Raw genomic sequence first — 25,268 nt, forward strand, 5'->3', positions numbered from 1 at the left:
TGTTTATGTGTGTGTAGGCTATATGTGTGTGTGACACAGAAAGAACCCTTGCCCCAAGTCGGCCTGGTTAATGGCTCGGCCGGCCCGAGATTGAAAAGGACAAGGCATTACGAGAGCCGTGTTGTCACAAGACTTTGCTGCTCGCCGTATTGTCTACGCCACGTTACAGCGACCAAATGAGAAAGTCTTTTTTTCACGTCTCCGTGCACTGGACATGCGATTAGTGCGTGTTTGTCCTCGAGTGGACAAAAAGGGGAGGGAAGGTGGAACTTGCTTCCTCAGCATGCCAGAGTTTGAGAGGGTAAAAAAGTAATTTCAGCAGAGAAGGGGGAGTGAGGCACTAAAACAGCTCAAGAATTCAGAGGCAATTTAAAAAGCAGTGTGGGAGAGGGGAATGAAAAAAATGCTGGGTTAAAAAGGAGGGAGGATGGAAAGTAAAAGAGGTTGTTATTCTCTCTCTCTCACTCACTTGCTCTCCCTCTCTGTTGTTTTTAGGGACTAGCCGGGCCACAACCTCCAGGAGAGATAGGGAAGGGTGGGTGGGTGGTGGTGGTGGTGGTGGTGGGGTGTGTGGATAGGGAGGGCAAGCATAAATCAAGCAGAGCCTGAAGGCTTTAGAGGGAGGGAGGGACAGAGGGAAGAGAGTGGTAAAAGACAAGGAGGAGAGAGAGAGAGCGAGATGATGGTGCTGGTGGTGATGGTGGTACTGCTGGGGGCTCGGAGTAAAAGAGAGAGTGTGGGTGGAGGGGAGGAGAGAAGAGGAGCACAGCGATTGCAAGAGTGGTGGGGTGAGAGGTGGACGGTGGGGTGATGGAGTGTGGGTGGGTGGGTGAGTGAAGGGGGAGTGAGGAGAGGTGAGGGGGAGGTTACAGAGGCTGTGGGAGGGAGGGTGGGGGTGAGCAAGTGAGTGTTTGAGAGAACGTCTACAGGAAAGCCAGCTAAATTTGAAAATGCATGTTTTTTTATCTACGTTTTGGCCGCGCTACGCCGGCATTTTCGACACCCAAAAACGAAGCTTAAAGCTGGATTGCTGGACTTCTACATATAAATGAACATCCGATACATTCTCGCCAAACGAGTTCACATAGTGCCAATTAAGCCTATTGCCGCCAGGGAAAGCTCTCTGTATTTCGCAATGTGGTGTCTGGTGTCTGTGGCGACTTTCCGCACAGGTGCACGTATGCCTACAGTAGAATTGCCGCGGTAGTCGGTGTTACAGGTGTTACACGGTGGTCAGGCATACACCGATTACATTACGTACACAGCGCCCGCACCGTCGTTTTGCTTTCTTTTACAGAAATAAAACCCATTTTGTTCATTTTGGCGTATCAGCGCCGTGTTATCAATATATAATCCCACGTCGGATACTACAAACTGAAAGTGAAAGTGTCAGGAGTCATATTTCAAACACACAGGACCAGAGAGAGTTGACAGACAAGACAATGGCGGAGGATTTGGTATCGAAGCGAAAAGCAAAAGCGCCTCCTATGCAATAATTCAGATTTAAACCCAATGCTATAAGGGAACCATAACATTAATGAGGTAATCACCATGCGGAGGACGGAACGGTCACAGCCAGTATGCACGGCGGAGCAGCGCCGGGTAGAAACAAAGCAAAAGCTTGACCTGAGAGGCCAGACACACAGCCACCCGACGTTAAAGATCAAAGTAAGCGCGCTACACATATTGACCTTCATCTTTTCTTGTAAAATGTCCGGTGTAATCGGTAACACCGGTGTTGTCACAAGTTTATTAACCGGTGGGAAAATGTCCTCACCATCACATCCCTAGCCTGCAGGTGAGCTCGCCGCATCTCCCCCCGCCCACAGGAGCGCTCTCTTCAAGTCTTACATTGCACATTTTATAAAATTAATCCATCATCTGAATGGCAAGTAGGGCTGACCCATATGCTTCGAAGCTTCGACCATTACCATGGTAATCGACCTCCAAATCACTTCAAATGCTTCTTTATTTTTGTTTTGTTTTTATATAAGTATGTAATAATAAAGTATAAATCAAAAAATAGACCATGAAATAAGGAATATTCCCACAACATTATTCATTATTCATAATCAACATTGATTATAATTAGTTATTCTCAGACGGATATCGTTGTTTTTTGTGTGTAGAGGTGTGTATGTGTCCAGTAGTGCAGCAGCAGCACTGAATCGGGGGAGATGGAGACAGACAGACAGACAGACAGACAGACAGACAGACAGACAGACAGACAGACAGAAGAACATGTCAGCCTGCCGCGCTACGAAGCCTTGAATACCTTTGAATATTTGTCACCGAAGCTTCAAAGCCCAAAAAATGGTATTCGAGACAGCCCTAATGGCAAGTTTCTTTTTTATTTGGAGGATTCACTCCTGAAATTTTTCTTGGACGCTTCTCCGCCGTACAGTAGCTTCCGTCCGCCATATTCCTAGCTGCTGCTCCGTCGCTACGGTCTCTCCCATATTGTAATTACTCTCACTGCCAGAGGTGGGAGACAAAAGCTGTGCAGTCCAGCTTTAAAACTGTCTCAGTGTGTATGTTCAGAAATTAACGCTAGGCATGTTCAGAAATTAATGCTAGACTTCCGGAAAAAAAAGAGGGGCATTGTGTCAGGAACTGAAGCCGTATTGCCCCTGCCACTTTTTTCTCTCGCCATGTTTCGTTATGTTTACATTTTGCAAAATTGAAAGTCCTCAAGAAAGACGACTCGGTCGCTGATGGGAAAATAAGTTCACACAGTTTATTCAAAAGACGTGTTTGTACCACTGACTCGCGTGTCATAACTGTCTTCAAACCATTTCTATTTGGCAGAACAGTTTATTTGGAGGAGGTTAAGTAAAAGTGGGATTTTATTGAACTTTGCTGCTGCCTCTAATCCTCTCTGTGATCACTCACTTTGTCGACATCACACTATCACACAATACGACATCTCAGCACAGCGGAGTTAAGTTCACCTGGTTAACTTTGATGACCTGCAATCAAATTGCTATTTCATGCTCATTCAGCTGTCTAACCACAGAAACAGAGACATATGCAAAGTGAATTCTGCCGTATTATAGTTTTTCTCAATTGTTTACACACAAATACTGGTACTTGACACATAATGACCACAACATGTAACTCATGCACTAACCCCCTGAACCAATTCTGCTAAACTACAAGCACAATTCCTGCTTTACACTCAAATTGCAGTTCTAAAACACACTTTTTTCAAAACACTACACACAATTCTCTGCATTTGGCACAATTTTCATGAAGAAAATCTCGTTTTCACAAGGAACACACTGTCATTCAAAATTCTAAAGTCAATTGCCCTACTATGCACACTGACTCATCACATGGGCAAACACCTGTCACACAGTGTTACAATTAGCAATCAGAGCTTTAGCATAAAAGGGCAAACATTGCTTGTGATGTGGATGAGGTGCTGTGGCCAGACCGAAACAGAAGAGAGGATGCAGCATAGTTTTTTTTTTCGTTTTTTTTTACTGTAACTGTATACAGTAAATTCCTCTGTTGTTTTGTATGTAGACCACTGTATGTGCAACTTTGTGTTGGTTGGGATGTACACTGTGTACATTGTTTTTGTGGGGAAAATAAAATATATTTGTTACCGTGTATTTGTGTGTTCTGAGTATGAAAACAATATTCTAAAATATTTTACAACACACTTATGTATGTACTGTCTGTAGTAAGTGTAACACTGAACAAAAAAAAGGCCTAAGTCATTATGATGAATGGAGAAGAAGTGTTTTCCATTCATCATAGTGTTTTACATTGAGCACATCAGTGTTCAACTGGTTCTTATAAATGTCTATTCATATGATGGTTTGTGTGTGTCATTTGAAAACAAAATACCATTTTGAGAAGAAATAACATTGTTTTGAATGTAAAGTTTCATTTTGCAGGAGAATTGAGGGGTTTTGCCCATTGTGTGTGTGTTTTTTGATTTGTGTGTAGAGTTCTGAGAGTATGAGGCATGCTTTCAGAAAATGTGTGTAAACAATCGAGAAAAACTGTAAAACACAGTATAGGTGACCACGGCGAGCAGGAGGTGACAGTCCGCTGTGGCTGTCTCATTGTTTACCAGATGTTGCCAGTGATGCAGAATAGCAAAGAACATATTTATCGCGTTGTGAGTGTTTGTGTTTCAGTGTTTCAGTGTGGATGGAGATGTGAAGTCCTTTTCAAACATACATTTTGTTTTCAAAATTAGCCGCCTTGGCGTGGACAGTGGACGTAGTCTGAGTGAGCGAGTGAATGAGTGAAGGAAGGGACGGAGGGAAAGAGGGAGCGGGTGAGTGCGTGGGGGATGGAGGATTGCAGGGCTCAAGGTAATCTGGGGAGTTAATGCAGCTTAGAGGGACTGAGAGGAGTGGGAGGGAGGTAGAGAAAGAGAGAGAGAGAGAGAGAGAGAGGCAGAGAGGGGGAGTGATGGCAGAGGGAAAGAGAATATAAAAATAATAGGGTCAGCAGGGAAAGAGAGGAAGAGAGAGAGAGGAATAAATGAAGATGTATCAGAAACAAAAGCCGAAGCAACTGAGGGGGGGAGAATGAGACAGAAAGAGAGAGAGAGTATCGGGAGAGTAAAAGCTGGCGAGATAGGAGAGTGGAGGGGGAGAGAGAGCGAGCCGAGTGAGTGTGTGAGATAAAGAGTGGGCTAATGAAAGGTAAGGTGAGGCTGAGTGAGTTGGCGGGTAGGAGGGAAGTCGACAGAGAGAGAGAGAGAGAGAGAGCGAGAGAGAGAGCGGGGGAGAAGTCTACATGGGGAAAGAATGCTGGGTGGGGAAGGAAGGCAGACACGCAGGGCTTTGTGCTAAAAGCAAAGAGGGAGAGAGATGGAGAGATTGAGAAAGAGAGAGGTTATGTCTTCGCTTTATGCAAAGGGGAGGAACCGGAGAGCGGGAACGAGCCCAAAAGCCCTGTCCGGCCCGGTCCACGGTCGTGTTTGAAGGGTGAGGTGGGAGAGAGAGAGAGGTGGAGAGGAGCGATAATGGAAAGTGGAGGACAATACTCTACTGGGTGGGGATGCTGGGCGGGGACTCACACTGACCAGCTCAGACGCTCGAGGCAACTAACTAGCCGTAATTACTTCTTTACTGCTCCCTGGTAATGAATTTAAGTTTAACAACCAAACAAAGTTGGTGAAATCAACACATTTCCAGCAGGACATTCGGGAGAGGATTGCAAAACCAATAAACGTCTGCAAAAAATGTATGACCACACCGACTGCGTGTGCCTTCAAGCGTGCCGACTGTTGAACATTTGAGCACACAGACACCTAATGTAGGATGTACACACCAGTGTGTGCATCTGACGTCCGTTTTGGTGTAAATCAGGGATTTTTACACTTCAGTCGTTTCTGCTTCTTAAATCCTTTAAAAGTCTTATTTTCTCAAAAATTGCCAGTCCAGGTGTCCTGATAGCCAAGTGGTTAAGGCGTGTACCACGGAAGCGTAATGTTTCTATTTTGATTCCAGCTGGGGACCGCATGTTATATCTGCCTCTCTCTCCCCTTGTTTTCTGTTTGACACTATACCGTCTGCTATCAAAGAAATGCAAAACATTAAAAAAATTCCAGTTTAGTGTAATTATTTCATCCTGCTCATCCTCCCAAGACGAATCAACTTGCCTCCAGAATCTGGCTAAATACTTGCATTGGACCTTCATATTCGTCATATATATTAAACCTGTGCTGTGATCGTCTCCAAAGCATTCTCAAATATAGTGTTACGCAGAAAAAGACAGATCAGTTCCACAGAATTAAAGGAACAGTGTGTAACATTTAGGTATGTTTTCTTCAGTGTATAATCACCTGAAAATAAGAATCGTGTTTTCGTTAGCTTAGAATGAGCCCATCATATCTACATAGGAAGCGGGTCCTCTTTACAGAGTCCGCCATGTTGCTCAGCCATGGTTCTACAGTAGCCCAGAACGGACAAACCAAACTGTTAACTATTCCTGCTTTGGCCGTAGTTGATAACTTTACTCGCTCCCGTCGCCGCCGCTCTCTCTCTCTCTTGCTTCACCACTCACTTCCCATGTATACACACATTCTGAGCACTCTACTCTTACAGCAACTGGCTCTAGAGAGGGTCATTCACGTTTTCGCATCAGCCACCGTAGCAATCCTACATGCTTGGCACACGGGAGAAGTTGTAATCTGCAACCTCACTGTTAGATACCGCCAGATCCTACACACTGATCCTTTAAGAACAACTGCACTTGTTTTAAGGAAACTTAGGAAACAGGTTGATTTGTATTGAATATAGGTTGGGACTATCATACTGTGTTAGAATAAATTATAAGACGACCGCACTGGCAGATTCTTTCACTCTGTTTAAAGAAAATGAGACTGATAGCCTAAACAAAAAAAACAAGACCTCTAATATCTCCTGTGTCCTTGAATATTTTTCCGTTTTGATTGTTTTTCAGACTTTTTTTAGGATAAATCAATGCTGTGTAGACCCGCCGCCCACCAAGTGGTCGCCTGACAAAAATACAACACATGAAGACGTACGCTGCAATCATACACTCCGGTCACAACAGGCGAGCAGAGAGCAGATGACCGGGACAAGGGCTTCTTCCGCAAACAGTCAATGTCACCGTGCTCTGTCCACAGAGGGACGCTCCACAGAGCCAGGGGTGTTACGTGTTCCCTGTAGAGCATTAGTGTGTGGTCGGGCTGCCCAGTGACCAGAGAGCACCTCTCTCCCCTCTCTATGCTCATCTCTCCCATCTTATAACATTAAGACTGTGCCTCTCTCTGCGCTTGTATCCTTGGCAACCTGCCTCCAACAATGGAGAGAGCTCTGGCCTCAGCATGGGAGGAGTACGGTGCCATGGAGAGGGAAAGCAAGGGTGAAGGAGATAGAGGGAGATGGAAAACTGGCAGAGAGGCTGCATGGGCATTAAAGGGAGAGCGAAGGAAGGAGTCGCCGTGTTTGTCTCGCACAGACGCGGAGGTCGAAATGAGGGAACAGAGCGAAGGGTTAAAGAGAGGAAGGAATTGAGACAGATGAGACGTGAATGACGGAGCCAAACCTGCTCAAGCTAAGTGTTACTGGGTCAGTGGAGATCACTGTTGAGCTGATAAAAGTTGGATGGCTATCAAGACCAAGGCAGGACGGATCTGGACCTTGAACCTCACACCACGTAGTCCACGAGACTCTCAGCAGTCCAGCCTGCGAAGATGCCACCGAAATAGAAGACGACCTTGTTTGACGCAGCTCTAAATCCATAATCAGACTTCTGTGGAGCTGATTATGCGCACTGATTGTCTAAATCCAAGTAATTTCATGAGTTTTATTTTCATGTTCCCACTTAATTTGAAACATTACAAATCCCTGTAAGTGATTGATATGTTTCATGACCGCAGGATTCATTAAAACCTTTTTCAAACACACTGAGAATTTTAGATTAAGAGGATGGAGATTTCGGAGCAATAATTGTCTGGAAAACCAAAACTAAGTATCGGATTCATTTCCGATACTGGTATCGGCATCGGAACAACTCTAAGTAAAAGAGGTAAGAACAGTAGAAATGAAACTGTGTGGACGAAGGGGAAAACCAGAGCGAGGGACGTATGCATATAGAGGACTGTGCTCATCTTCTCTTCCCCCACTGCGGCCGAGCCAAGCCATTGAGATTAATTGCTTATGATCAAATCAGCAGAAGCAGTGCAAATTAAAGAGCGGGCCCCATCCCCACCCCCTCCTCCCTCCCTCACCTCCACAACACCACCCCCACCCCTTCCTCCTCCACCGAGCCAGTGGACACTGCGTGTGACGAGCCCCGGCGCTTATTCAAGGCTACAAACGTGTCATTTCCTCTTTCCCCGGAGAGGAACATAGAGCTCTGAAAGGGCTCGAAATGGAGCAAGGGGTCGGTCAAACAGCGCAGGCGTCGTCGTGTGCACACATACAGTACACACAGCCTCAAATGGACACACAGAAAGTCAGTGCCCTAAGCAGAACTACTGATATCTCACCCTGGCTTCTCCAAACTGCTCCTCTCTGCCTCTCTGGCTCTCTCATTAAGAAGCCATTAGAGAGAGAAGGGCAGCACAGGACCACATGACCCTTTCATAACCCCTGTTACACACCCCTGGAAGGGAGGGAGGAATACAGCGAGGGAGTGAGCGAAGGGGGTAAAAGATATAAAATAGAGTCAGATAGCAAAAGGGGAGGTAGTGAAAACAGGGGATGATAAGACTGTGAAAGGGAGAGATGGGGTAAAGGGGAAAAGTTGAGAGTATATGCAAGAGTTTGAGCAATGAGCAAAAACAATCTAGTGTTTTTCCCCTGAGTGGGGGGACATGTTTTGCACTGCAATAAGGTGAAATTAACGTATGTCAGATCTTTTTCACTTGCTCTAAAGAAACATTTTACGACTCACTACCCGATGATCAGACGTGCTGTCTGCATTGCGCTCGGTGGAAGGACAGAGAGGATGAAAACATGGTAGATAGAGGAGGTATGTGTGAGTCAGAGTGGAAGAGGAGAGAGGTAGAGAGGCGAGCGATAAGTATGCAGTGACTTTAGGAGAAGGGGATAATTTGGGAGTGGAGGGGAAGACGGCTAGGCTGCTTCCTTAGTCGGACACAGGAATGCAGAGCGGGCGGATCCCAGTGTGTGTGTTTCTACGTGTATGTGTGTGTTTATGCCAGACAGGAATCCCTAACCCCCACAGACTCCGGCTCCACTTATCAAGGCCTGAACAGAGGGGGTATGGAGGTGGAGAGGGGAGAGAGGGGTCTGAGTGTCCTGCGCTATCAAATCCACCTCTAACCTCCATCGCTCCCTTTCTCCTCTCCTGTACAACAAACACACACACATCTACACACAGAAACACACACTAAACCTTGAAGCTGTCTCGGAGGCCAGAGGAACCATGGGAAGGCCAAACTGTCCAACCACAAAAAGAAAAAAAACCTGCCAGGGTCACAGACAATTACACCATATACACATGCAAACACACACACACACACACTCTGTCTCTCTACATCTAGCCTATCTCTCACACACACAATCACACACACACACTTAGAACAAACTCTGAAACCTCTTTTCTCAACGGCCGTCACCTTCCAGCACTGAATTCCCGTACAGTTTTTTTTTTTACTCAGATCAGATGTGGTCTCAACTGGGGAATAAATGTTAATAAAAAATTAAATTCCTACGGGTACCCCTGTTGTGAGAGGTTCCACCTGAAACAAGCCCATGACCCATTTTAGATTCAGAGATACGGACTTACGAGTAAGAGGGGCGGGGGCTGAACAGGGCGAGTGGATATGGATCAGATGAAGTTGTTCTTTGCATGCTGCTGCTGGTGCATGAGGGTAGCGAGGAGCAAAGAGTTGCAAAGAGGGAGGTGGAGGAAAGTGGAAACAATGTACGGGCAGGCAGGTGATCTGGGGCAAAAGGGTTGTGGTTGTACAGCAGGAACAAAGGCAAGTTTGGCCTCCTTTTGTAAAACTAGCATCATGTTTAATGACGAGCAAAGGGGATATAGACAGCCAAAGTCAACTAACTCAATGCAATCTGAGGTGAAACATGATCCTGGGGTTAAGGGGTTAAAGGAGTATCTACTTGCTGTGATAAGAACTCAAACAATTATTAGCTTTAAAAAAAATAAACTACAGCTCGTATGATGTTTTTCCAGCATGGCAATGTGCATATTATATGTTGTTTTTGGCATCATATTTAAACTTGCGAATACCCAGCACTCAGACATATTATCACCTTTTACGTTGATATGACCAAACTGGTTAGTAGTTATTTACACGTCCAGCAGATACGGAGCCACATTCATTTGAAGTTGTGTCCCAGGTAGGCATGGGACGATATGAAAGTTTCGTGCCACGATTATCCTGGCCAAAATAATTGCGATATATGATATTATCATGATAATCATCAAAATATGATTAAAACTCTTAAAATGGCACTAAAATATACTGCAATCACCTTATATTTCACCTTACAAAACAGTCTGAGTCTGTTCTTTCTGAAGATTCCTGTATTTTATATTATGTATTTTTCTAAAGAAACAATGTATAGACTCATACTAAAATATTAATAACCACCTCTGCTCTCTCTCGCCTCGTCCTCGGGGCAACCTTGAATTGTTCCTTTACAAACACCATCCGACAATGCTGCGTATATACCTTTGAATCTAGCTCTATTTTTCACTTCTCTATCATGATAGCGAGCTAGACAGCTTTTTCAAGTCACTCATGACGATATTCACGATTATTCTGATAATGAAAATTTGCCACAATCAACTTATTGTGAGTGTTTTTATCGCAATCCACGATATAATCGTGTATCGTCTCATCAGTAGTCTCAGGTGACCTGATATTTCTCTTTGAGTTTGTTACTATGAGCAACCCCTTTCTCATTAGACAGTTATTTGATTATTGTAAACAAAAAAATATTGATTATAGGCTGTGTAAGAAGGTGCTATTGTTACAGGCATGTCTGGACGAAGGCTCGCCACTTGACTGGCCTCAGTCTGTCAAGCTTGTGACCTTTGACTCACAATGGAAAATGGTGTTTCTTAAAGGCCGCTAAAAATTTCCAAAATGTACCGTCCTTTTCTAGACAAGCGACGAGAATTACGCGACATACTGTTGAGCAAAGGTCTGTGGTGGCTGGATTTTTCATTTACATTTATCACAAATGTCAGAGTGATCATAAAGTAGGTTTCTGACTTTTGGACAGAACCTGGAAGTTCCTATTTTACACGAGCAAACAAACAACAGACACAGATCATACTGATGAGGAGGAAGTTTAACCCATAGCCCTGCCTTTATTTAAAGCCCCTAGACTCAATGTGAAACCACACTCTCACACACACACACACACACACACTGTACACAAGCAGCGTCCGTAGCTCCAGTGTACGAGATGAGTGAAAACAGAAGTGACGGGATGGAAAGGAAGGTCCAAACAGACGGAGGGAAGGAGGGGTAGAGGAGAGAAGGAGGGGACAAACAGTTGTGAAGGACAGATAGTGGCTTCCAGGACTGTCTTCAACTCCTCTATAACACACACACACACACACACACACACACACACACACACACACACACACACACACAATACACACGCACATTTGTATGTACACAACCCAAGCCATAATTGTCCACTGTGGTGATTTTGGCCTCTCCCTCCTAGTTTCTCATTGCTGTTGGCCGACTCTTCTGTATCTTTAACACTTTCTTTTTTTCCTTGTTTCAAAAGGAGGTGTGTGTGTGTGTGTGTGTGTGTGTGTGTGTGTGTGTGTGTGTGTGTGTGTGTGTGTGTCACAAGAGAAAGAATGAGGGATGAAGGAGAAAGAGAGGTCTAAAGGAAGGAGGTGTGGAGGGGTGTGACGGCGGAAAAGGGGAATGAAGGGAAGGAGGGGAAAGGAGAGAATGAATGTGTAAGAGGAAGGGAGACTTTGCCCTCCAGCGGGAACACTCCCACGATTGTGTGTACATGTGTGTGTGTGCACGTGTGCGTGTGTGTGCGAGCTGCGCCACGGCCAAACCGACACACCCACAGGCTGTAGACCTCTATATCCTGTTCGGGTTGTCCGTTTGTCCAAACATCATGCACAGGCACCCCCCTCCCTCTCTCTCTCCCCCCACCTCCTCCTCCTCCTCCTCTTCCTCGTCGCTCCCCTTTTCTAACTGGTCTGACGGGGGTAGAGGCCGCATGAGGGAGTGGGTTCGGTAAACAGAACAAAGCCACCTTTCTAAAATAAACAGACCGGGAAAGAGGAACTTCAGGTTGACTGAAAGTGGGAGAGAAAGACAGCATGAGCTTACTGTAAAGCACTTCTTTTTTTAAGGTTAAACTCTTCACGAAAGTTACTGTTTCTGCTTCTTCCTGTCAGTCAGTCTGCCAGTGTATATGTCTGCTTCTCTCTCACACACACACACACATATACACACACACTTTACTAGTCTCAATATCCCGGCTGCTTGCGCTCGACTAACTCTTGGTGAATGTTGGGTACAGTGTGACACATAAGCCACAGTGAGCACTGCTGCCAGGCTCAAGGCTACAGGGCCCATTACTGGCTATCAGATCACTGGAGGAGAGAGGAGAGAGGCATCCTAGCTCACATCACATCACATCTCATATCTCCAAAAGAGGAGCCTTGTCAAGGATCTCTCATCGAAGAGGAGGAGGCCTCGGCTCGCTGATATGTCAAAAAAAATACCTTGATTTTTTCAAATAAGTGTGGTTTAAAACTATTTTCACAAAGTTTTTTGGGCTTCAACGCACCCAAAATGTGTTGTTTCCTGCTACAGGAGGAAACTGTTCACCACATTTTACAGAAAACAAGTTCCTCTTGTCACAATTTGAGATCAGTTCTCAACCTGACACCAGTTGGGAACCAATGGCTCAAACCAAAGGTTTTTCAAAATGTAACATCACGAGGCAAAGATACTGCATGATGTGGAAGGCAATTAAGGTAATTCATTGCCCAGTTGCCACAATTAGGGTCAAACTCATACTCAGTCTCAGTCAAATGTGAACACAGACATGATATGCATATTTCTAGATTAAACTTTCCGAGGATATTATTAACTCCGATGTCCATCGCGAATAAATGTCCATGAATCCACTTAGAAATGATAGGGAAAAAAAACGCTGCTTATAACTCCGAAACTTGTCTGAGAATCATCCCGTTTTTATTTTCTCTTAAGCATCAAAGTAATCCAGTGATAGTTGTCTGTACATCCATGTGTACATTGCAAACAGGAACTGCTAATAGCTAATTCGGCATACTTTTAATGGTGCCAAGTTGTCAAAATGTGAATAAATATAGTCAAACAAACGGTGCTCAAGTGTAGCCCACCTCACTAAATGACTCCATGGCTTAGTGTTGTCACAATACTGGAATTTCTAACGATACAATACCTTGAAAATATCGATATTTGATACCATTTTCAAAAAAATTGACATAAGATTGAGGGCATAAAATTTTAGATTTCCATTAAAAGCCTAAATAGCAGTGTGTGTCAACTCGCTGTCAGAGAGAAGAGAGGGTAGAAAGCGCAGTTGGTACCCGTGTATCGATACTATGGCAAATGAGTATTGAAATTGTTTTAAACTATACTATTTACTTCCTGTTTACAGCAACCAACATTGCGTGAATCATAGATATACAATTTGTAAGTAAGACAAAAAATAAGAATAGCAGAGACCAAATTCATCAATATTCACGTTTTACATTTTTAACATTAGAGTAGACCAAGTCAATTTGGTCTGAGGGCCACAGTGTCAGACTTTGCCTTTTAAACAATGCTTCCAATAACACAACGTGGGAGAAAACACAAATGCTGATTATTCACTCTTGTATTAGTTAAACTGTCTAAGTAAGAAATTAAACAAATATATTAATGGTTGAATTACAGAGTGTTTGGGAGGCAAATTTTGATAAAAATGTTGTATACGTATTTGGGTATTATCGAAACAAACAACTGAAATCATATAGTATTCTTTCCTCGGTATGAAACCTCATGTAATCACCTCCTTTAAAAGATGGAACTGAGTAACGACTGGGACCACGGCCTGCAGATCTCTGTCAAATAATTAATTTACTTGTTTTTTATCAAAACAGCCTCATTAAGCAAAATTAAAAGAAATGGTTGACGAATAAACCAGGTGTTTATAGCTTATGCTTGCATTTCATGTGTTTTTATGCAGCTTTGCATCTTAAATCCTTATTGTTAATGTTTCGGTGCAAATTTAATATGCCAGGCTCAAAATATCTGCGAGAGACAGTGGGATAGCATAAAACCCTCACAGACTTTGCGGGAATGCACCTAAAATTCGGTGAGTTTGTGAGTGTAGACATTGGGCCCTCGTGTTTCTTGTGTTTCCAGCAGCTCCCTGTCTGTGTCTGTGTGTGGGTGTGGCTTCACTCCTGCTCACCGTCTCTACACACACCTGCCATCAATCGGCTCATCAGCCCTCTGCTCACCTGCCTCCCATCAGTTCATCAGCCTGGTAGTATTTAAACCCCGGCTCTTCACACAGCCAGTGTCACACCATTGTTTCAACTCTAGTGGTAGACACTTGTGCTCAGGCCATTGATATTTCCTAGTGTAACTTATTTTTGCCATGCTTTTGTGCCTTGTCAGTCACCTTTTCCTACTGATCCTCCACGCTCTTCCACCATCCTCATTCCCTCCTGCAAACCTATGGCCATCATTCCCCCATCTCCATTTTCTCAAACCCTCACTGCCTATCACAACAGGACTGAGCGTTAAAAAAAAATAACTGAGCTGAGTTATAGAAGATGTTGTTGTGTGTTCTCGTGCCTGAATCTATAGGTGCGTGTGTTTGTGATCTACAAAGTTAACCACAACTATAAATATAGACATTTGGGGTATGTGTTGTGAGTTTGGAGTGTATGTGTGTTGATGTGTGGGGGTTTAAGCTGCAGGGGTACTGCTCTGAATGTTCAACCACAAAAACCCACCCTCCCCTGCGCTACCAACAGGACATCCTGTCAGGATGCATTCTGGGTAGTTTAATTCTTAGACCTGAGAGATCAATGCCAAGTGACGTGTGGGTGTGTAGAGTTTAGCCATCTAAATGTAGCATTTTATAGGACAGGTGTTATGAATACATGTGTATAGGTTAGTGGGTGAGTGTATGTGTGTGTGTGAGGGCCATGGCGGACTAAAGTACGCACATGGGCCCAACCCAGGTGCATTCAGGGTCGGATGGCTAATCTTTAACCTCCCCACAAACACATATACACACACACACTCCACTTCTCCGCCCAGCAATCCTTCTCCGGCCTGTTCCAGGGGCAGGAGGTGGAGAGGTAGGGGGTGCTGACGTTTTGGAAACAAGCCACGGTCAGGAGTGGGGAGGGGGCAGCTTCCTGTCCAAAATGGCTCTTTTAAAGCCAGAGAATTATAAATAGAGCAGGTGTCAGTATTGAGAACTGAGCGAGGGAGAGTGCTGCGAGAGAAAAAGACAGACAGCAAGAGTGTGAAAAATTGTGTGAATGTGTGTGTGTGGTGTGTGATGGCGTGGTGGAGTAGGAGAAGGGGCTTTTAGCTGGTGGACTGCCCATAATGTCCAGCAGGATGTGAGGTCATATGACAAAGATGGCTGGTGGGCGGTGAGAAATGATTGGTTACCACGGTGATAATGGAACTTTTTTTTTTAATTTAGTGGGGAACGAACAGGAGGGTGACAGGAGGGAGAACGACAGCAAGAGGAAAAAAGGGGGAAAGAACAGTATTTATTCTTCACTCACAACTCCCATAAGAACAAATAGAAGCATTCAACCCCCTCTGTCTAACACACAATGACGGGGAAGTGAGTGCGTGTATGCGTGGTAGCAGGGTACAAAAAAGGGGAAGGAGAGGATGGAGGGAGTGGGGAAACTGAAGGGAGGTGGGGTGAGCAGGCCACAAAAGTCAATAGGGTGGGAGGAAAGGGCTGAAATCATCTGTGCAGTCAGAGGACAAAGAGGCAGAGCAAATAGGGGGTGGGGGAGAGAGAGCGAGACACAGAGAGAAGCCTGCAGTACAAAGACAGCGAGAGACAGAACTGATAATAGACTGACTGACTGACTGGAAAAAGTGAGAAAGATGAACCAAGAGCCACAAAAAAGAGAGAGAGAAAGACATGGATAGAGGGGGAGAGGCCTCAACACGATGTAGTTATCTAACCCATAGCGTGTCAAGCACCGAGCCACGAAGAAAGGGGTTAAAAATTAAGTCCACACAGTCTGAAATATTAAATCTATTTTGGTTTTTAATGAAGGAGGAGTGAATTAGGGAGGAAATATGAGAGTAGATTATTAAACCTGGAGCGAGGAGAAGGGAGAGGAAAAAGTGGAGAGGTGTGCGAGGGGTGAGGGGGGTTGGAATCTGTTCACGGTGTTTTAAATATTAAACCTATTTCAAGTTTAATGAAGTGCAAATACTATGGGGAGAGTCTTAACTGGAATACAGAGAGGAAGGGGGCGAAAGGGGGATCCGATTCATTATTTCAAGTGTTCACCTTTTAGACTGCAGAGACTTGGGGAGACGAGCGCAGGGAGAGGAAAAAAAAGAGAGAGAAAGTTTATGCGGAAGTGCAAACTAGAGGGCAGCTGTGACTGCGGGGCCCCAGGTGAGTCCAGGAGGCTCCGGAGCTCCAGAGGATGACGGTCTCAACTCCAACAAGCCAAAACGTGCAGCTCTTCCGACGAACTCGCAGGAATAAACAGGAAAAGGTTCTACGGAAAAATGATTTCACTTTTTTTTTTTTTCGTCTCTGTGGGCATGTGTATGTGTGTCAGCGTGCGTTAGCGTGTGCGTGTCGGCGGTTGAGGAGGGGAACTCTGAGGCCACAGAGAGGAGAGGAAGAGAGTCAGATAAAGATGTTGGATTTCAAAAAAGATTCTCGATGTAATCAATGTGCAACTGCTAGAGGGAAATGGAAAGAACAGCCCACGTGTGATTGAACTGTTCACGTCTACATAATCAGATGCTCTAAGCTGAGTGTGTGAGTGTGTATCACACTGGCCATGTACCGGATTGCCAAAATCCCCCAAGCTGCCACTGAAAGGTCACCCATGCGTGTGTGAGCATCTTTTTTTTTTTTTTAATACCAACGAAAACAAACAAACAAAAAGTATTTCCAGTGCTGTTATTATGTGGGATAAAGATCAAGTTGGTTTTTGCCCCAAAGTATAAAGGAAGTAGGAAAGAAATCAATCATTAACTGATGTTTTCAGCAGCTCTGGCTTCTTCTCAATCTGAGAGGGAAGGTGCCACGGAGCGATCGTGTTCTGCCTCCAAAACGTCTTTCAAATAGGTGACACCTTCTTTAATAAAATGAATTGAATGCATTGAATGTTAAGAAAATAATGAAAATATCAAATGTAGAAGACATAATGACACATTTACAGACCTGAGAAATACTCAATCATGACTTTGTGATTATTTCCTTAGAAAAGACCTCTGTATGGTGTCTGGAGTCTGAAAGGAACTGAATAAGTGTAAATACTGAAATATACTGGCAGTATTATAGAGGAGCATATTTTACCAAGGACACAACCAGACACAAAATATGTCAGTTATATATACAAAGTCTTTTTAAACCTGCCTGGAGCTAGGTAACAATGTAGTTTATGGTATTTAGTCAGAATATTCAACAGATAGAAGGATGGAATTAGGGCTAGAATTTGCAATTACTTTCTTTTAGGGCTGCCAAAGTTAACGTAATAATATCGCGTTAATGCTAATTCGTTTTAATTCCACTAATTTCTTTAACGCATTAATGCAATTTGCGATTTTTGGGGGTTTTAAAGCTAGAGTGAAGATACTGGCATCATATGAAACTAGAAAAACCTAAGGAATCCATTGGTACCAACCATGTCATACTAGCTTGTCGGGAAGGAGGGGATTAAATAATGCTCCAAACTTATGCTACATTTTGGCGAGGAAAAACTGTCATGGCCATTTTCAAAGTGGTCCCTTGACCTCTGACCTCAAGACATGTGAATGAAAATGGGTTCTATGGGTACCCACGAGTCTCCCCTTTACAGACATGCCCACTTTATGATAATCACATGCAGTTTGGGGCAAGTCATCGTCAAGTCAGCACACTGACACACTGACAGCTGTTGTTGCCTGTTGGGCTTCAGTTTGCCATGTCATGATTTGAGCATATTTATTTCATGCTAAATGCAGTACCTGTGAGGGTTTATGGACAATATTTGTCATTGTTTTGTGTTGTTAATTGATTTATTGAATAATAAATATATACTCTACATATATATGTATAAAGCAGCATATTTGTCCACTACCATGTTGATAAGAGTATTAAATACTTGACAAATCTCCCTTTAAGGTACATTTTGAACAGTTAAAAAATGCACGATTAATCACAATTAAATATTTTAATCGATTGACAGCTCTAATTTAAAATCAATCAAACAGAAAAAAGCAGCCCATCCTCACATTTCCGAAGCTGGAAGCAGCAAATGTTTGACTTTTTGGCTTGATAAATGATTCATCGATTATCAAAATTGTTGTTGCTAATTGATTTAATCAACTCATGGTTTCAGCACTACATTGATAACAAGCAGAGTGGTTGATATGAGGCATCAAATATGCAGAATTATTTCTTAAATAAAAGATTCATGTTTGATTTTCCAAACGCTCCGTCTTTGATTTGCGGATGCTTTTTAATCCAGGTCTGGAAGAAGCAGCGGGGGCCAGACTAAAAATAAATTCAGGTAATTATTTAAAGGTTTACGACATAAGCAGGCAGGAGAAGTAGAGACTATTTAAAACTCCCCTCTCCGAAAAAATTGTCACCTCTAATATATTATTGTGCCGAAAAATATACGAACATGATCAGATCACTGGAATGCAAGCAGTGCTGATTTCTCTCTTTCCTGATTCACATGTAAGATTTCAAATATTTGTGGCAGCAGACAAGGTGAGCATATAAGAAAGAGTGAGATCAAGCGTTAGCAGGAGAGAGAGAGAGAGAGAGAGAGAGAGAGAGAGGAAGTTGAGTACTTAGTAGCCTCAATAATGACATCAAGTGAACACAGCAGATGTTTGCAGGGGAAGGGGATCTAAAGGAAACAAATCCTAATTCCTGCAGCTGTTTATGTCAACACAGGCACACGGCATGTTCGCACAAATACTTTGAAACGGCACGGCGCTAATACATTGAGCCATATATTATCCTTATATTACAGAATAATGCAGCCAAATCCTCAGCCAAGCAGCCCTCGTGTTGTATGTAATGTAAGCGTTTCTAATAGTAAAGCATGGATGCCGATCACAGATGAATGAGAGAGAGAGAGAGAGTGTGTGTGTGTGTGTGTCGAGGCACTTCTCATCAATAAAGAATGAAGCAATTAAGCTAATCTCAGACTGAAGGTGCCCTTTCTCCTTTATACCTACCATATCCCTTCATGGAAACCAACAACTGGACTTCATGGAACAACCGCACACACACACACTTTCATCTTTGGGAGGACCGTAAAATGTACTTCCCAAACACTGACACTAATCTTAAAGCTAGAGTTGGTAATGTTCTTCATTAAAAAGTATTATTACATCCCGAGAGCAATCAATAAATCAAATGCTCAGACAAAAAAAAAATCTGGTATCTGTGACCAAGGCAGGACTGTAAGAAACCAATCATTTCATCCACCCAGAATGTGATGATTAGACGGTATATCTACCTCTTTACCACCAATTTTGGGTGAGTGGCTTTGGAGGGAGACCTAAAGTGATGAACTGTCAGTGTTGCCGACTTGGCGACTTTCTCGATAGATTTAGTGACTTTTGGAGCTAGTGCTGCTGGCTACTTTCATTGGACAAAAGTTGGCAACACTGGGCTCGTTTTTTTTGTTTGGATAATTATTTAATTCTAGCAAACTCTTGCTAGTTTCTTAAGAATACCGACCCTAGCTTTAATAGTAGGACTAACCATTAACCGTTGACCTATCGCTAAACACAAAGGACTCATACTGCTGAAAAGAATCAATTAATTAATCAATAATAGCAAATTCTCACAACAAACATGTTGACAGGTCATAGCAGGAAACCCCCATGTGTAATTATTGACGTTAATAATGGCTGCATTCTATTTAGGTGGTGTGTCACGTTCCTGTCCTGATATTGTGCCTGCTGTATTACTGTCAAGGCGGCTGGATTATCAATATATCAGGCATTGCGGCAAAAACGTCAGTCCTCCCATTCATTTGAACATGGGCAGTGCGTTTAGGCGGGGGTCGTGGGGACTGCAGGTGATGCCGGAAAAAAAGCAGTGGCCCTGTCGCGAAAAGTTGTAATAGAATCGAATTTTGGAGAAACCTGATGTCACGCTGCTTTGGCCAATCACGTAGCCGGAAGACGCCCACGGGAAGAAGAACCTTGATCTTATTCTCTTTTGTTGTTCAATGGCAGTTGGCTGCTTTTAGGTGCCACCTTCTTGATTTCGGGGGGTTAAAGTTTACAACATGATGTCACACCATTTACGTGACCCTCCCACGGCGCCCACATTTTGCTGCTTTTCTTTGTTTTTATATCATTCACAGTTGAATAATTTTTCTTTTTATTTGCTTGGATGAACACACACCACTAGAAGTAATGAAATAACAAATGAGTGTCTGGTACATCATCAAAACAATGCAGCGTTCAGTAGGCCTGCTATTTGGAGGGATAATAATAACAATCACAGTGATATTGCCATGTTTTATATTTGTTTTTATTCATTATCAAGTTAATATTATTTTATTTTTTTCTCATTAGATAGAAGTCTTCTTCTATGCATCAAGCAAACTGTGTCATAGAGAGCTCTTTGCGCGTCTATCTTGCCCATGTTGCAATGTTGTCAATGTTGTAATTAGAAATTTTAAATAGAATCGTACATCACTTTCTAATTCCTCGGCTCTCCCATATGCCCCGTCCGTCTGATTCTGATCTTTTACTGCAGGTGACAAAATCCAGACTTAAGAAGAATTAAGACTTAAGTAGACAAACTCTCATAAGCCCACAGGGATCCGGCGTATTTTTGACCCTGACTTAAAAAACAACACAAAAGTCCTCACTTTGAAGGTTTTTTTTTTTTTGGTAAGAACCTGAAGGCATCACAATGATAGAAGAGCACTCCCACAACCAAAACATCCCACCACCACCAACAATGACCTCACTAAACCTTTTCAGCAATCCCCCAGACCTTCGCTAAACACACAGAAACCGCCTCCTGCAAACTGACTCAACACACAATAGTGAAACATATCCTCACTGTCGTACACCAGCACTCTTAAATGTCATGTAAAAGCCCACTGGTAACATGATATTTCACTGCTGAATGGCAAGATCTGCCCTCTGAAGGAGACCCAAATAGTTAATAACCTCATGATACAAACGCTCTCGTTTCCTCCTTCCCCCACTCTTCTCTATTATGAGCCCAGTCCGGGTGGAAAGTGGGATGAATGGTTGTCTTTTGGCAAACACCGGGTGAGTCTACACCACCAGCAACACTAGACTTCCTCTAACCTTTAGGTGAGAAAACACCTCTTGGTAATGGTCGCTTCACCACAGCCAGACTAAAACTCTACTTTCGGCCGGTACGGAACCAAGAAACTGGGCTTAATAGTGTCATTTACTTTGTGGGTATGTGGCCATGCAAGTGTGTGTGACTCTGAAGCTCAAGACAAGATGTACTTGGGCGTCGTAATAATGTCTGACTGCCAGTCACAAAATCTGGGACTCAGGACACTTAGAGCTAAGCAGACAAACCCTCATAAGCCCGTACGGATGCTCTGTCTTCTTCGCATCTCTTCTTTTTTTTTTCGCCTCTCTCTCCTTACCCCTCTCACCCACCACTCTCTCTTCCTTTTCCCTCCTCTTGCCCTTTCCAGAAGGTCCTTCCCTAAACCCCAGAGAGAGGGGGAGGAGCCTGGGATGGCGAGGACGCGCTGGTAATCCGTGCAGTGACCCAGGTCAATTCAATTATCCTGTTTTCTTTCGCTGCGCGACGCGTGTGCCCATTTCACAGCCAACTCCCTTAATGCGCCCAGGATTAGCTTCTCTTACTTTTAATGATCTACCTATCGACGCCTTGGGCCCCACAGTGCACACACACACACACACACACACACACACACACACACACACGTAGACACACAAACACACACAGCTAAGTGTTTTTCATGTATTAGTTTTTAGTATAAAGGAGTTCACTAAACAATCCTGCAAGGCTGAGGATCAAGAGACACTTTCTCAAAATAAACATGCGTGCTCGAGTGTGTTTGTGTATGCGTCTGCTTGTTTATGTGGGAGTGTGTGTTACATAAACTGCGGTAAGAAGAGGATTGTATTATCCATCTGCATTTACCCAGGCTTCACCTCACACCTCCAAGATTTGAGATAATCACCTTAGGCCTAACACGTTAGTGTGGAAGCTCGCTAATCTCAACCCGGAGGAGGAAAAGAGGTCATTTTAATGCTGGTAAACTGTGCGGACGGCTGACATGCGTTGAAATACACACACAGGATTCAAAGCATTAAGTGCATAATGTACTGTAAAGCGGCATTCACACTCTGTTGAACTTGAGTTCAACAAGAGTCAACAAAGCGGTTTGATCGCTTGCCGATGCGCTACTGGTTAGGAAGGGTCTTTTAAAAGAGATAGATTAGATTGTACTGTGGTTGAGTGTTGAGACACTCTCACCTAATTATCTAACCTAATCTTATTATCTCACCAGTCATTCACTAATTACATGACTGGAAAACTAAGTAGGCGCCGACGTGGAAACTGCAGCAACTCTGGGAAACTCTAAAGCCTCACACCTCTTTCTAACATACAGCAAGCGAAGCAAACTCTGTACTACGAGCGATGTGACTCTCTATTACATAGAGGGCGTGATATTGATTAATTGTCGGTTACTGTCAGTGTCGATTTTGACCAGTGAAAATAGGTTGGAGGTGCGCAAAAGTTTTGCATACAAGCGACAGGTGGCTTTGCCTGTTCTCTGACACACAGAGCAGGTTAGGATATCTTCATTGGGAAAAACTGGAACGATCTGATGTTCGCTCGTTCGCATAGCGTCCAGTTAGGAAGAGGTTTCAAAGTCATCAAATCTAAACCGCAAATATAGAAGTGAAGGTATGCTTTCTTTTTGCCCGCGTTCATCCTTCACATTTTAAGAGCCAGTCAAGGTTAATCCCACCTGCTTTTGTGACACTAAACTACTAATCTAACCAACAAATCCACAATAAAGACAGTATTTGGACCGTGAAACGGGTGGCTTGCTTTCACCGTTTACTGTGAGTCCATTTTGTCTATATCACATAAAATATGCAGTAGCACTTTCCAAAGACAGGAGACGGTATAGGAAGCAGGTTTGTCAGCCTTACCTGGGATTTCCTGTCCGTTGTAGCTCCATCCAGCCACAGCCAGCATGGAGGGCAGAGGAGATCCAGGCCTACTGTCCCGGTCTCTCTCCCTGTCCCGCTCTCTGTCCCAGTTCCTCTCCGCCTGCTGGGTAATATGCCTGACAGTGTCCTTGTTCTTCCTGTTCTTCCTCCGCCCTGACCCTGACAGGGGTTGCCAGGCCCCCTCTCCGCCTCCTCCAGCGGCCCCTCCAGCCCCTTGCTCCCCCTGGCTCTGGGCCGCCCCTCTAGGAGTGTCCCGGGGATGTGAGGAGGAGGTGGGGGACACCTGTTCCTCTTTGACGGTAACAGGCCGGTAGTCGTGTGGCCAGGCGGGCTGTGAGTCGTGGCAGGCTTCCTCCTGGCTCTCGTGGCTCTTGGGGGGTTCTTGGTCCTCCTTGCCGTACGTGCTGCCTCCCTCGTGGCAGCTGGCGATGGCTGAGTCCCCAGAAGAGTTGGCCGGGCTGGTGCGGCGCGCCAGCCAAGGGGAGGTGCTGCGACCAGACATGATGGAGGCCAGGGCTTCAGAAGCCATGCCCACGATCCCTCCTCCTCCTCCTCCTGCTCCTCCTCCTCCTAAACCTGCTCCCGCACCACCGCCCCCTGCTCCTGCTATACCCACTCCTCCACCTCCTCCACCTCCTCCTCCTCCTCCGCCAGCGGCAGCAACACCTCCCATCTCAAAGTCGGCCAGTTCGTCGGCCATCTCGGAGCGGATGCTGATGTCCAGCGCAGCCTTGATGAAGCTGTGGCAGGCCTGGACGATGTCCGTCATCTGCAGGTAGCTGGCGGCCGACATGACCTCGATCACGTTCTTACTGGTGAGGGCGAGGTGCGCCGAGTACATGAAGTCCAGTATGGCTTTGAAGCCTGTCGCCGTGACGATGTCAAGGTGGGTGACAGTAGTCTGGTGGTGAGGCTCTGAACCTTTTTTAACCTGACGGGCGAGACAGATTATTCATAGCAGTTCTTTATAGTAGATCTCATGCAGTAAACCTTTTTTAAACACAACTTCTGACATCAACTGGAAAACACACACAGAATGATCTGAGAGGAAAACAAGTACTTAACACACTCCCCTGACCCGTCCTCCCAAGTGTAGCAGTCCCTTACCTGGCAGTAAAGAGTCTTAAAGTAGCGCGAGGAACCCAGGAGGACATTCTTATGGGCCTTGAAGATCTTTCCGTCCACGATGACACAGGCGTCGCAGAGGATGCCGTGCTGCCTCTGCTCGTTGAGCTCTCTGAGGAGCTGACGGTAGTGAGAGGAGATCTCCATGTCCTCCTTCCTGTTGTTCATCTGTGTAGCTGAGCAAAAGCCTCTCCTCCAAACATCTGCCGGGACACAAAAGAAGACGCGGGATAAATTAAACGTCAGATGTAACATCAAGTATATCAAATATTGTAGCATTAAATGTACAGTATGGGAATTTGACTGTGCAGCAGCAGAAAGAAAGAAGCCGTTTTGTAAATTTTTTAGGAAAGATTTCTAGCAACATATTCAGGTATCTCTCCTCCAAGGAGTGTGTATATGGTTCATGGCTGTAGCTTTATTCAAACCGCTCGCTTAGATTGTCGGATTCATTTTCACGTGAGAGGGAAAAAATTAGCAAATTTAGCTGAACCACTCCTTTAAAGACGAGCCAGGGTAAGGATATCGCAGTAATGACTGTGACATAAAAACAATCACATCAATAGAAACCACATCTCAACTGCTGTAGTTTGATGTCTAAAAACAGCTCAGTAGCAAATAGTCAAAAATCTCGGTGTTTAAACTGTGTCTGACAGGTTCACTTGTGTGTGAGAGAGAGAGTGTGTGTGTGTGCGTGTGTGCGTGTGTGTGTGTGTAAGCTCATTAAAAATGCCAGTTAAAAAGCATAACACTTTCACAAAACAGTTGAGAGGGAGAAAAACACCTCATTTAGTACAGACCACTTTACCATTCAAAATGTATCAATAAACAGCCTCAGTTCCTTGTTATTTTTTTCTTCATCTCCCCTTCGGCTGTGAATATTCAATCAACTGTCTAGTTAAGACGAAAAGTCACTTTTGAACCTTCACCTCGGTGTTTCTGATCTCGCACGGTTCAGTCTGGGGTTGTGAACACTTTTCTGAAAACTACAGAGAAAAGATCCTTAATGGCAAATTTGTGGAGCTGCTCAACTGTCAGTGAATGAAAAATCCAACTTTTCAGTATTTATTGAAAGGATTCATGTAGGTGTGATGGGGATACTGGCATTTTTTATTACTCTTACAAAATAAAAAACACAATCTATTAGCCCATAAAGATTTCTCTGGCTTGTGGGCTCACAAATATTGATGTAAGATGTAGGTGTTTTCTTCTGCGTGCAGGTTAG

At 44.2% G+C, this 25,268-nt stretch overlaps 1 protein-coding gene across 4 annotated transcripts in view; it reads right to left on the reverse strand.

Annotated features, from left to right (window-relative positions):
• zbtb46 (zinc finger and BTB domain containing 46) overlaps positions 1 to 25,268 on the reverse strand; it is a 65,992-nt gene that overhangs the window by 18,372 nt on the left and 22,352 nt on the right. For all 4 annotated transcript variants that reach the window (XM_074644089.1, XM_074644087.1, XM_074644088.1 and 1 more), the window contains exons 2-3: positions 24,026 to 24,246; positions 22,898 to 23,849 (exon numbers count right to left, since the gene is read on the reverse strand). In XM_074644089.1, coding sequence (XP_074500190.1) covers positions 22,898 to 23,849; positions 24,026 to 24,211 — 1,138 coding nt within the window. In that variant the 5' untranslated portion in view covers positions 24,212 to 24,246. The remainder of the gene's footprint in view (positions 1 to 22,897; positions 23,850 to 24,025; positions 24,247 to 25,268) is intronic.

Source organism: Sebastes fasciatus, chromosome 8, assembly GCF_043250625.1.
Source record: "Sebastes fasciatus isolate fSebFas1 chromosome 8, fSebFas1.pri, whole genome shotgun sequence".
NCBI classification, from domain to species: Eukaryota; Metazoa; Chordata; class Actinopteri; order Perciformes; family Sebastidae; genus Sebastes; species Sebastes fasciatus.